The following is a 14806-nucleotide window of genomic DNA, read 5'->3' on the forward strand; positions in this document are numbered from 1 at the left end:
CACCAATGGTGGACAGGTTTCAGATGAGCTTCCAGACAAAGACAGACTAGGAAGAAAGAGTGACAAATTCTTCCGAATAATTAGTCACTGAAAACCTTATGAATAGCAGAGAAACACTGTCAGATACAATGCCAAAAAAAGAGCCCCTCAGGTTGGAAGGCACTCAAAATGCAACTGGGGAAGAGATGCGTCTGCAAAGTAGAGTTGACCATGATGACTTGAATGCAGTTAAGCTCATTGGAGAAAAGCCCACAGAACCTTCATTTGCTGATGGGGCACAACTCAAAATGAAGAGAAACAGCTGTAAACATCCATTGAAAATTGGAACCTGGAATGTACGAAGTATGAATCTGGGAAAATTAGAAGTTGTCAAAAATGAAATAGAATGCAGAAACATCAATATCTTAGGCATTAGTGAGCTGAAAAGGACTGGTATTGGACATTTTGAATCTCACAACCACATGGTTTACTATGCCGGGAATGACAAATTGAAAAGGAATGGTGTCGCATCCATCGTCAAAAAGAACATATCCACATCAGTCATGAGGTACAATGCTGTATGTGATAGGATAATATCCATGCACCTACAGGGAAGCTCAGTTAATACCACTATTATTCAAATTTATGCACCAAGCACTAAAGACAGTGAGGATGAAACAGAAGAATTCTACCAACTTCTTAAATCTGAAATCGATCAAACATGCAATCAAGATGTATTGCTCATTACTGGTGATTCGAATGTGAAGGTTGGGAGCAAAGAAGAAGGATCAGTAGATGGAAAATATGGCCTTGGTGATAGAAATGATGCTGGAGAACGCATGATAGAATTCTGCAAAACCGATGATTTGTTTATTTCAAATACCTTCTTTAGACAGCATAATAGACGACTATACACATAAACCTCGCCAGATGGAACACAAAGAAATCAAATGGACTACATCTGTGGAAAGAGAAGATGGAAAAAGCTCCATATCATCAGTGAAAACAAGGCCAGGGGCAGACTGTGGAACAGACCATCAATTACTTGTATGCAAATTCAAACTGAAACTGAAGAAAATGAAAACAAGTCCACGAGCACCAAAATATGACCTTGAATTTATCACACCTGAATTTAGAGATCATCTGAAGAACAGATTTGATGAATTAAACACTAAAGACCGAAGACCAGAAGAGTTGTGGGATGACATCAAGAACATCATATGTGAAGAGAGCAAAAAGTCATTAAGAATACATGAAAGAACCTGGAGTGGCTAGAGGAACAGAAGATACTTCTTGAAAGAAAGACATACAGGAAAAATATAAAACAACATAGGCAGACCGACTGTTACTACAACAACAAGCAACATGCTTGCCCAGGAAACATCAAGGCAAGTGGTCGGGTCCCCTCAGTGGAAACCCCCTTCCAAGACTAAGACTCAATGGGAATATATGCTGTGATTGGTGACCACGCTCAACACCGATAAGGGGAAGTGAGGGAAAAACAGCAATGAAGCTGTGAGCTAAACCCTACAACGTTCAATGGACTTCTGTGAACCTGGGTGAAGACCTGGTTGGCCAGCAGTGTGGCAAGACCTGGGGACTCTTGGGCCCAAAGTCAGTGACATAGCCACAGAGGACTAGAGTGGAGAGTGAAGCGTCCAGCTGATAAGAGAGGGCATATGCATAAGAACACCCACACTTGCAGATAATACCCATTTATCCTGGCTTCAGTGACTGCATGATCAGAGCTCAACCTGCGATACGCAGATGATACAACCTTGCTTGCTGAAAGTGAAGAGGACTTAAAACATTTACTGATGAAGATCAAAGAGCACAGCCTTTGGTATGGATTGCATCTTAATGTCAAGAAAACAAAAATCCTCACCACTGGACCAATAAACAACATTCTTATCAATGGAGAAAAGATTGAAGTTGTCAAGGACTTCATTCTTCTTGGATCAACTATCAACACTCATGGAAGCAGCAGTCAAGAGACCAGACAACGTATTGCATTAGGCAAATCTGCTATACAGGAACTTTTTAAAGTGTTGAAGAGCAGAGATGTCAGCTTGAGGACTAAGGTGCGCCTGACCCAAGCCATGGTATTTTCAATAACCTCATATGGATGCGAAGGCTGGACAATGAATAAGGAAGATCATAGAAGAATTGATGCAGGCAGTCTCCATCCAAGTACTAACCAGGCCTGACCCTGATTAGCTTCTGAGATCAGACAACATTGGGGGCATTAATGAATGGGTTCGTATTTATCATGTAAAGAACATTTCATGATCTATCTTGAAGTACTGTGAAGTACATTTGAAGATCTATCTTGAAACGCTGTCTGTGATAGCCTAAAAGGATAACCTTTATTATCACTATTATTCAAATTTATGCATCAAGCAATAAAGCCAATGAAGAAACTGAAGAATTCTACCAACTACTTCAATCTGAAATTGATCAAACATGCAATCAAGATACACTGATAACTGAAATGTCAAAGTAGAAACAAAGAGTATGGCCTTGGTGAAAGAAACAATGCTGGAGACTGCACGATAGACTTTTGCAAAACCAATGACTTCTTCATTGCAAATATGCAACATTTGTTGTTGTTAAGTACCATGGAGTTGGTTCCAACTCATAGTGACCCTGCACAAGGTTTCCGAGGCTATAAATCTTTATGGGAGCGGAAAGCCTCATCTTTCTCCTGTGGAACAGCTGGTAGTTTTGAACTGCCGACCTTAAGGTTAGCAGCCCGACTCGTAACCACTAAGCTACCAGAGCTCTTTAATATGCAACATACATAGTGACTATATGTATTGGTTGGTTGGGTGGTTATGTGTCGTGGAGTCAGTTCTGACTTATACTGACCCTGTACAGGGTTTCTGAGGCAGTAAATCTTTACAGGAGTAGAAAGCCTCATCTTTCTCCCTTGAAAAAGCTGGTAGTTTTGAACTTCTGACCTTGCAGTTCTCGCAGCCTGATTTGTAACTACTACACCACCATATGGAATACACAGATATCTAACTGACTATATCTGTGGGAAGAGATGATGAAGATGGTCAATAACTTCAGTCAGCATAGAGCTGATGCAGAATAGACTGTCAATATGCAAATTCAGGTTGAAGCTGAAAATATTAAAACAAGTCCACAAGAGTTAAAATGTGACCTTGAGTATATCTCATCCAAATTTAGAGAACATCTCATGAACAGATTTGATGCATTACATACTAATGACTGATGACAAGAGGAGAAGTGCAATGACATCAAGAGCATCATATATGAAGAACATAAAAGGTCATTAAAAATACAGGGGAAAAAAAGGACAAGAAAAAAAGAACAGACCAAAATGGATGTCAAAGACTTCATTTTGAATGGATGCATAATCAATGTTCATGGAAGCAGCAATCAAGTAATCAAATGACGTATTGTATTAGGCAAATATGCTGCTAAAGACTTCTTTAAAGGTGTCACTTTGAGAACTAGGGTACATCTCAAGCCATGGTATTTTCAATTGCCTCACATGAATATGAAAATTGGACAATGAATAAGACCATAGAATCATCAATGCAAAAGAATATTGAAAGTATTTTCAATTGCCTCACATGAATATGAAAATTGGACAATGAATAAGACCATAGAATCATCAATGCAAAAGAATATTGAAAGTACCACGTATTGCCAGAAAAACAAAAAAAACTGCATTTGAAGTATGGCCAGAATGCTCCTTAGAAGCCAAGATGGGAAGACTTTGTCTCTCTTACTTTGGTCAATACCATAGGGAGTAGTCCCTGTAAGACTTGATAAAATGAAGGGTCAATGAAAACGAGGAAGACCCCCAACAAGATGGATTAACACAGTGGCAGTAACAATGGGCTGAAACATAACAATTTTGAGGATGCTGCAGGATCAAGAAGTGGTTCATTCTGTTATGCATAGGGTTGCTATGAGTTGGCACTTAAAAAAACAAGTTGGTGGTTTATAGATGGTTTATAATAACATAAAAACTATGATGAATTTTATATTGAAAGTCAATATATGAAGATACCAAGCAAATGAAAAAAATGTATGTATGAAATTCTACTAAAATCATGTCAGGCTAAAATCTTGTCTTCATGCCTTTTGAAGGAAACTGAATTCTTATCTGTATATTTGTGAAGTTTGGTTCAAAGATTTTAGTACTTTAATTTAAATCATGTGGGTAGCACTGAGCTAAACCTGTTAACACAAATCATCTAGATGCTTGTATAATGATTTAGACACTGTCATACTGTAAATAATAAGTGGGCAATATTAACAAAACAAAAGATGGTGGAAAAGAAACCCCAGAAAACATTAAATTTACAGAAGGCTGGTCAGGCAGTCCCAGGATCTTTTAAAAACAGGGCCCACTGTCAATCAAGTATTTAGAAGCCGACTCCAAGGCACATAACAACAACAACATAAATATATGGAGTCGGTTTTGACACATAGCAACTCTGTACAGAGTCCCGAGGCTGTAAATCTTTACGGGAGCAGAAAGCCTCATCTTTCTTCCTTGGAACAGCTGGTAGTTTCGAACTAGCTGACCTTGAGTTTAGCAGCCTGATTCATAACCACTATACTACCAGAGCTCCTGTATAAATATATAAACATTTATTGTTGTTGTTGTTAAGTACCATCGAGTTATTTCCGACCCATAGCGACCCTGTATAGGGTTTCCAAAAAGCAGCTGTATAAATAGCCTGAAATTATGTTTGTGGGCAGGCAGGATGAATGATAGAGAAATTTTAAAGGTATATTAATTTTCAGAGGAAGCATTTTGCTTAAAGCGTTAAGAGAAAGAAAGTGAGGAGCTTTTAAGGAATGTTGTTGTTGTTAAGAGCCATCGAGCTGGTTCCGACCAGTTCAAACTGACTTTGCAGTCTAGCACTTTAACCTGCAGAGCCACACCAGGACTCCACGGAGACTTATTTAGTCAATTAGCAAATATCACACAAATTATTTTTAGAATTTAATACCTGCTCTTCAACCTCCTGATAGGACTTTGGGCTTAAAACGCCAAGAAGCTGTCTGAGTTCATGACTAAATTCTGACCCAATTTCCTGTTTATTTAGTAGACTTCTGAGTCCTGAAATAGAACAACAAGAGAAAATAATTAATAATAAATATATTATTATCTAATCAGTATAATTCAAGGTTAAAAAGTCAGATTTTGAAACAAATTAACATAATAACAAGATTAGTAACATTAGTTTTCTTTTTTCGTTTTTTCTTATATTGTTTTTAAGTCCTTTGAGACATGCTAGTAACCTCTCAGACCTTCCCCATACCTCTCTTCCTTATGGAGCGCCTAACTTGTATCTTTTTGCGATAGTAAATGTGCAGTTCTAATACTTTCTGTAGAGTCCTGGTGTGAATCTATAGGCTAATGCATCAGACTGCAAAGTTGTTTGAACTGCAAGGTCGGTGGTTCAAGCTCACCAGCTGCTCCTTGAAAACCCTATACAGGGTCGCTATGGGTCAGAATTGACTCTACGGCACTTAACAACAACAAGTACTTTCTGTGACTTCTGTGAGTCTTTACAGTAAATAAAGAAAACTAAAAGAGGGTAAAAGGGTGGGAGCTCCTGGGAGGTACCTAAACTTGCAGGTGGTATTCCAAAGGGGCAGTGGAAAAACCTCAAATTTGTGGCCAGTAGGTCAGAAGGTGTTGTATGAATTGTAAAGCATCTGCCTTTTTGGCATTCTGAAGGACAGTGGCAGTAAAGCACCTAGCTCTGGGTGGACAGACATAGACACAGAGTAAAAGAGAGAAGGAAAAAGAATGACAGAGACAGAGAGAGATATACACAGAGAAACAGAAGCAGAAAGAGGCAGGAGAGACAGAGAAAGAGAGATTGTGTGAGCAGCTGGTGTCAAAGATGATTGAGAAGTGAGAAAGTAGGGATTTGATTCATTATTACATTTTGGGGATTGGATTTATGCTGGTTCTTATCCATGAACCCAAGCTCTCAGCAGTGTTAATAATTTTTAAGTATCCTAAAGAACCAGTGTAAGTTCTGCTACTGATTTATAAGTCAAAGTTAGCACAGAATTTTGTTTGGCAAATGAAAAAAAAAAAAAAAGGAAAAACATTATCTGTGTGATATGGATTAATTCATTTAAATTTTTCCATGTCTTATTTCAACACCTATAAAATAAGGTTAGAAGTGCTGATCTCACAAGTTTGTTATGAAGATAAAATATTTAAGTGCATGTGAAGTATGTAGCGCAGTTCCTGACACTTAGTAAGGGCTCAGTTCGATGGAAGCTATTACATGAGTATTTCACTGAACACTTTATTCCGTCAAATTTCTGACGTTTTACTCACGTGTGTTTATTTTAGAGGTGACCAAGATTGTATGTTTATATTTTGAAGGAGGCAGTGAAGACACTGAAGAGTAACTGATATTAGATCAAAAGGGCTATCAACTTCCTAACACAAGCCTATTTTCTTCACTAGTTAGTCCTGACAAGGTCACAGACCATTTGGTCATTATTCTACATCACGTATGATCACAATGAGTCAGAACTGACTCGAAGGCAATTAGCAACAGCAACAACATGGTAGATTCAACACACAATCATTTTGTCAGAGAAGGAATAATTAATCCTTATAACCTCATCCATAAAATAATATATGCCATCTGCTGAAACAGAAAGATAGCTTGATTACATAAATTCTTTTTCCTGAGCTGGTATCTGTTGTTAGAGGGTTTTAGCTGCACACTTCAATTATTTACTTTTTTCAAAACAAAGGATTTTTGGTTTTCATAAGCCATCCCAAAACACTTTGTTTTAGAGAATCTTAAGAAAAGAAAGAATATACATACTACCTCTGTAGCAGGAACTTCGTCTCAATAAAATCAAAATTTCATGATGTGATTCAGCCATCAACAACAGAAGTTTTATAGCAGTATTTCTTAGGACTGGACTGGGAGTTGACAAAAGCTTGAAAACAACTTCATCTAAAATTGAATGCAGTTTTTTTGCTTCTATTCTGAGTAAATGACCACTAGTAGGATAAATTAAAAATAAAGAAGATACCATTACTCACTGATGCATAGATATCACAACAAATTAAACAGTAAAGATTCAGCAGCTTGATGCCTTACTGTAGCCTCATTCATAAAGATAACAAATTCTTTAAACATACAGCTTGGTTCCAAGAATATATAAAATTAAATCCGTATTTATTGAATCTCTACTATGAGTAAAGCACTACGCCACATACAATAGGGGATCTAAGTAATCAAAGGTTCTTTGCTCAGAGAAACCTACAATCTTGCTGGAAAGGTAAATGTGCAAAAAATTAAGTAACAGGTGGATAAAATACTTAACAGCAGCAATAAGAGAAAAATCACAAGACAATATGATTAAATTACTTATTGATGTATGAAGACAAAAATGCTATAAAAATTCAATTACTATGTACTTAATATAGAAAGAACATTTTTCCTTTTGTATTTCCTTCATTACATTAACAACCTCAGTTTACATTATTAATGCCATGAAACTTATCCAAAACTTAGAAATAGTCAAAAGAAATGCTGGTGTCCTTTTACTCACTTCCATGAGGAACATCTGAATTTCTAGGGGTGTATCTTTGGTGGCACTTTTAGATAGGCGTAGGGCTGCTAGCCACAAGGTTGGTGGTTTAAAACCATCATAGGAGAAACATGAGGTGATCTATTCCCATAAAGATTTATAGTCTCAGAAACCCTTTATAAGGTCGCTATGAGTTGACAGCAGTGGGTTTGATTTGGTGTCTTCAGTTATACCTTTGTTTAAGGCACCCAGGTGATGAAATAGTTAAATGCTTGGCTGCTGACCAAAGGCTGGTGGTTCAAACCCATCAGCAGTACCACAGGAGAAAAGACCTGTCCATCTGTTCTTTTAAAGATTACAGCCTAGGAAACTTCAGGGGGCAGTTTTACATTGTCCTATAATGTTACTATGAGTCACAAAAACAACTATTCACTACTGATTAAAAGATTTTACAATTCTGTAAAAGTAGAGGTTAGCTTATAGAATAGTGATAATGCTATAATTCTTACCTGAGAGCAATATAAACTATTTCTGTTCTGTAGAAAAGGTAATTTCAAAGGTTATCATGTATTGCTTTGAAGACATTAATTATTTTGTGTTCATAGCAAAGTCAATTTGTATTCTTTTGACAGACCAACTCTATAAATTCATCTCCTTGAATTCTCTTTTAAACCTGCATTAACATCTTACAGGTTACTTCAGTTAATGAGTTTAATAAAAAAAAATTTTATATGAATTAGTGGTATACTTGCATAGGAGTCATATTTTTGACTTTATATTCTAGCAGTGGCTAAAATTACTTCATTAAGAGAAAATGTCTGTCTACTTAGTTTATTATACTAAGTAAGAAAACTTCAGACTTGAAAGAAACTTTAAAGGTAATCTAAAGCACGAGTATGCGGGAACCTTTGTGATACCCATTTCTGTACTACTTTAGCTCTTATAGTATTCCTTCTTGCTAGGATTAGGATGCTGACCCCTTTGCCTTGTACCATTCAATGCCATCACACATTCAAATCTCAGGTCAAATAACATGCATATTTCATAGTCTTCCATAGATATTCCTATCCCAATCTGATCACGTCTTATTCCATATTTTACAAAGAATTTATATGCTAAATTGTAATACACTAAATCAAATAATTTTAAATGCTCTATAATTTCCTAATCTTAAAACATCCTCTCTTGAATCAGTTCCAACCCACAACTCTGTATAGGGTTTCTGGGGAGCAGCTGGTGAGTTTGAACTGCCAACCTTGTGGTTCAAATCAACATTGCAGTCCAGCACATTAACCCACAGTGCCACACCAGGACTTATCCACTTCCCTATCTCACATTAATTTCCCAAACCATTGTATCTAGCTTTTTCCCTCACTACTCCACTAAAATTGCCCTAGCAATTGCACTAGCCTCCAAAATGTTAAATCATATGTACATCACTAATTTTCTTTGACCTCTCAGTTTATACCTGATACTCTACAAATTTAGTTTTTGAAAAATAAGACAACTGGTCCTCCTCTCCACATCCTGTCCACAGATCTCTGAACAGTCTTTGTGTCTCCTTCAGTGGTTCTCCATCCTATCTATGTCCTTTAAAGGTTGTTCCCTGTACTTTTACTTTCTACTTCCTTTCTCATTCTGCACACATTTTTCATTGAATTCATTCATTGTCTTTTTAACTACCATACATAGACTCATAATTCATAATCTGTAACTCTCATCCAAACCTCTACCAGACATTTCCAAGTCATATTGCATTTTCTGTGGGACATATTTATCTGGCCAACATTGAATTCATCATGTCTCACAAAACTAACTCCTTATATATCCTTTGTTTTGGTTATACCAGTCCATATAATCATCCAGATTTAGAAAAGTTAGGCATCATACCTGATTGCCAGTTTTATCTTATCCCATTACCAAAGCATCTAACAAGTTTTGGTTATTTTTTACTTTGAAGTTTTTTATACTTGATATATAGTAAATTGCACATATTTTAAAGTATATAATTTGGTAAGTTTTTATCTGTTTTACTGCCACTATCAAGTAATGGATATATCCATCACCTCTCCAAATTTCCTTGTCTCTTTGTAGTCTTTCCCTCCCAGCCTGATATGCTACACCTCCAGGCAGCCATTGATCTGCCTTTATTTAAAAAATAGTAATTTTTTATTGTGAGTTGAGTCAAGAGTTACAGAGAAGATCATCAGTTTTACAATCGATAAATCATACACTTTGTTTCATCTCAATGACTGCAATCCCATCCACGTAACAAAATATTTTCCACTCTTTCCTTGTGTCTTCCTAGTGTGGTGCTGTATGGAAGCAATGGACAGCTAAATGCAAAGCCAGTCATTCAAACCTACAAGCTTCTACTTGGAAACCATATATATAGTGTTACATGAGTTGGAACCAACTTGATGGCACTGAACAACAACCACCTTTTAACCGTAAATTACTCTCCCTTCCCTCCTACCCTTGATAACCATCATAGAATGTTTCTTTTCTTGAGTTTTTCACAATAGTGGTCCTATACAATATTTGTCCTTTAGTGATTAATCACACTTAGCATAATGTCCTCCGGGTTCATGCATGTTATGAGGTGTTTCATAGACTCATCGTTATTCTTCAACATTGTGTAGTATTCCATGTGTGTACCAAAGTTTATTCATTTTTCCATTGGTGGGCATTTCAGTTATCTCCATCATTATTCTATTGTGAATAGTGGTGACATAAACATGCATCTGCATATATCTACTCGTGTCATGGCTCTTACTTCTTACAGATATATAACAGATAGAGGGATTGCTGGGACAAACGGTATTTCTATTTCAACTTTTTGAGGAAGCACCATTCTGTGTTTTACAGTGGTTGTATCATTTTACAGTCCCACCAGCAATTTAGGAGGGTCCCAGGCTCTTCACACCCTTGTCAGCATTTGTTGCTTTTGGTTTTTTGAACGTTGCTACTAATGCTAGTGTTAGATGGTATCTCAATTGTGTTTTGATTTAAATCTAATAGCTAATGATTGCAAATATAACTTTGTATGTTTCTTGGTCACCTGAATGTCTTCTTGGTGAAGTGTCTGTTCATGACTGCTTTCATTTTTTAATTTGGTAGTCTTTTTCTTTGTAGAGGCATTGTGGTTTTCTATAAATTTTAGATTAGTCCCTTGTCATTGCAAAAAATGTCTCCTATTTTGTGTGCTTTCTTTTTACTCTTTTGTCGAAATCTTTTGATGCACATAAGTGTCTAATTTTAGGGAAGTCCCAGCCATCTATTTTTCTTTCAACTCTTAAAGTGTAGTTTTAGTTATGTTTAACAGTGTTTTTATGCCATGTATTTATTTGTTTTGTCACTACAAATCAGTTTGCATTTTCTAGAATTTTATATAAATGGAATTATACAGTATGTACTCTTTTTTATCTTTTGTTCACTCAATACACTTTTTTGACATTCATCTTTCTTGTCCTGTGTATGAATAGTTCATGCCTCTTTATTGCTGAGTAGTATTCTATTGTATCGATATACCACAGCCTGCTTATCTAGTCACCTGTCAGTGGGCATATGAGTTGTTTCCAGTCTTTGGCTATTACAAGTAAAGCTATGAACATTTGTGTACAAGTCTTTGTATAGACATATGCCTTCATTTCTCTTGGGAAAAATATAGCAGTGGAATGGATGGAAAATATGGTAGCTGTATGTTTAGCTTTTTAAAACACTGCCACATTGTTTTCCATTGTAATTGTATAATTTTTTTTTTTCAACTTGCAGAATATATCTAGTGCTTCTACATCCTCTTCAATACTTGGGCCAGTTTAACAGGTTTGTAATGGCATCACTCTACTGTTGTTGACTATCTCTTCATGTATTATTTGCCATCCATATACTACCAGCTGTTCCGTGGGAGAAAGATGAGGCATTCTGCTCCAGTAAAGATTTACAACCTCAGAAACCCTGTACAGGGTTGCTATGAGTTGGAACCGACTCCATGGCACATAACAACAACAACATATATCTTTTATCATGAAGTCTGTTTAACTCTTTTGCCCATTTTTCAAATTAGGCTGTTTCTCTCTTTACTGAATTTTAACAGTTCTTTATATATTTTAGATGTTGTTGCTGTGGTTAAGTGTTGTCAAGTTGGTTCTGATTCATACAAACCTGTAGAGAGTTTTCTGAGGAGCAGCTGGTGGGTTTGAACTGCTGACCCTATGGTTAGCAGTCCAGTGCTTATCCTATAGCATCACTCCAAGAGTCCAAGTACTTAATAAGATATATGCTTTGCAAATACTTTGTTTTTCCTATTCTGTGGTTTTGATTTCATTTTTTAACAGTGTTTTGGAAAGACAGAAGTTTTTAATTTTGATGCAGTCCAAATTAATCAGTTTTTTTCTTATACAGATCATACTTTATGTTGTAAAGAGCTCTGGTAGTATAATAGTTATGAGTTGGGCTGCTAACTTCAAGGTCAGCAGTTCTAAACTACCAGCTGTTCCGCAGGAGAAAGATGAAGCTTTCTGCTCCTGTAAAGATTTACTGCCTCAGGAACCCTATGCAGGGTTGCTATGAATCAGAACAAACTCCATGGCATACCACCACCACCACCTTATGTTGTATCTAAGAATCTAAAAGAGAGTTCATTGAACCCAAAGCCACAAAAATTTCCTACTATTTTTTAGCTAATAAATTTCAATTTTTAGAACAGTTTGGGTTTACAGGGAAACTGAGCACAAAATTCCCCTATATTGACTGTTCTGCTTCACACCTGCTTCCCCAGTTATTAACATCTTGTATTGTTGTTGTTAGGTGCCATCAAGTCGGTACTGACTTAGAGTGACCTTATGCACAGCAGAACAAAACACAGCCCGATCCTAGGTCAACCTCACTATTGTTGCCACGCTTGAACCCACTGATGCTGCCACTGTCAATCCATCTCGCTGGGGATCTTCCTATTTTTCTTTGACCCTCCACGTCACCAAATCTGATATCCTTCTCCAGCGACTGGTCCCTCCTGACAATATGTCCAAAGTACAAGAGACTAACTTTGGCCATCCTGGCCTCCAAGTAGCACTCTGGCTGCACTTCTTCCAAAACAGATCTGTTGGTTCTTTTGGCAGCCTGTGGCCCTTTCAATATTCTCCTCCAACACCATAACTCAAACGCATCAATCCTTCTATGGTCTTCCTTATTCACTGTCCAGCTTTCGCATGCATATGAGGTTACTGTAAATATCATGGCTTGGGTCAGGCGTACCTTAGTCCTCAAACTGACATCTGTGCTCTTTAACTCTTTAAAAAGGTCTTGTGCAGATTTGCCTAATGCAATACGTCGTTTCATTTCTTCACTGCTGTTTCCATGAGTATTGATAGTTGATCCAAGACGAATGAAGTCCTAAAGTGGTACATTTGTACTGCTAAGTCAATATTGATACATTATTATAAACGAAAGTCTACAGGTTACATTAGGGGCCATTCTTTCTATGTACAATTTTATGGGTTTGGATAATTGTAAAATGGCACATATTTACCGTTACAGTGTCATATAGAGTAGTTTCATTACTTTTATGGTACTTTGTCCTTTACCTATTCAACTTGCAACATTTCCTTCCTTCATCCACCCTTAATATCCTTGTACTTCACTGATCAATTTACTGTCTTGATAGTTTTGTCTTTTCCAGTATGTCATATAGTTGGAATTATACAGAAGACAGTGTTTCATACAGGGTTCTTTCAGTTAGCTTTATGCATTTAAGGTCTCTTTTGATGGCTTGTTAGTTAATTTCATTTTATGTCAAGTAATATTCCATTGTATGGATGTGCCACAGTTTGTTTATTCATCATTCACTGAAGAGCATTTTGGATGTTTCCAAATGTTAGCAATTTTGAGTAAAGGTACTATTAAGATTTATGTGCATGTTTTTGCGTGGACCTTAGTTTTCAACTAATTTGAATAAATACCAAAAACCTGAATGCTGGATGACAGGGTAAGATTGATTACAAGAGTAAATAAAAAAGGAGAGATGGAAAAAGATGGCGGATCAGGTGTAAGTGCAGTGATGAGCTCTGCCGGGAACAACACAGAACACAGGACCAAGAAGGCTCAGGGGATGGGCCCAGTACTCTGAACCACATATAAAGGAATATTTAGAAGGTTGGAAGACTTATAGCTGGGGAGTTTGTGGCAGAAGCAAGAAATCATTGCTTCCTGGTTCGGGATGCTCAGCTGCTCCAGGAGCCGCCATTTTGTGTGGGGCCAAGTGGGGAAAGGATCAGAGCAGCCACAGATGCCTGACAGAGCTGCAGAGATAGAAGTGTGGACATTCTTTTCTTTTGGTATCTGTTCATTGGTCCCTTGCTGTCTGCATACCTCCATTCTGGTAACTATAGGGGTGCCTGAGCTAGTGGATACTCCAGCCCCACCATCGGAGGGAGGGTTCTACTACTCATGCACACAGATCTCCTCAAAATTTAAAGAGACAGTATCCACTTAAAACCAAACGGCCGACAGATACTCAGACCAAGAGCAGACCTTGAACTTTTCTTGTTCGCTTTTTGTTCTGTTTGTTAACATGAGAAAGAGACCTCATATTCAGCTACAGATTTTTTTTTTTTATTTTTTTAAAAAATAAATTTTTTTCCTTTTTTTTTCTTCCTTCTTTTTCTTCTCTTTTTTCTGTGAATAGAGACTGCATTATCAGTCTTGTTTTTGTTATTGCTGTTTTTTAGTCTTTTTTTTTTTTCTTTGCTGGTATTGTTTTGCTGTTATATGCTCCCCCTTCTGCCTTTGGAGGACTCTTTGTCTCCGTATATTACACAAGAAGAGTCAGCAACTACTACCATACAGCCAACTTACAACCCTACACCCTATAAAACACCAAAACCTACTCCCTATATTACACAAGAAGAGTCAGCAACTGCTACCATACAGCCAACCTACAATCCTACACCCTATAAAACACCAAAACCCAGGCAAGAACCAATAACAACTGCCATATAGCAGGGAAACAGAAACATTTGTGAAAGTTACTCTGAGTTAAACAACAAGAAGAGTGAAAAGGGAAGCACACATCCTGATCACATCTTCCTGGAAGCAATCAGAAAGCATTAAAAATACCAAAATACATACACAATTAAGTATTAAGGCCACAGATAAACACTCAACATGTCCAAGAAGCAAAAGCAGATGACCATATCAGCACATGTTCAGAAACAAGATAAAATGTCTGAGACAAATGACCTAGAAGTAGACCTGGACTCCA

At 37.1% G+C, this 14806-nt stretch overlaps 1 protein-coding gene across 2 annotated transcripts in view; it reads right to left on the reverse strand.

Annotated features, from left to right (window-relative positions):
• IQCB1 (IQ motif containing B1) overlaps nucleotides 1-14806 on the reverse strand; it is a 138050-nt gene that overhangs the window by 60316 nt on the left and 62928 nt on the right. The window contains exons 6-7 of one of the 2 annotated variants that reach the window (XM_006869346.1): nucleotides 6834-7012; nucleotides 4977-5086 (exon numbers count right to left, since the gene is read on the reverse strand). The exons of the other annotated variant lie outside the window; for it this stretch is intronic. Coding sequence (XP_006869408.1) covers nucleotides 4977-5086; nucleotides 6834-7012 — 289 coding nt within the window. The remainder of the gene's footprint in view (nucleotides 1-4976; nucleotides 5087-6833; nucleotides 7013-14806) is intronic. 2 annotated transcript variants of the gene reach the window in all.

The sequence above is a fragment of the Chrysochloris asiatica genome, unplaced genomic scaffold, assembly GCF_000296735.1.
Source record: "Chrysochloris asiatica unplaced genomic scaffold, ChrAsi1.0 scaffold00130, whole genome shotgun sequence".
NCBI lineage: Eukaryota > Metazoa > Chordata > Mammalia > Afrosoricida > Chrysochloridae > Chrysochloris > Chrysochloris asiatica.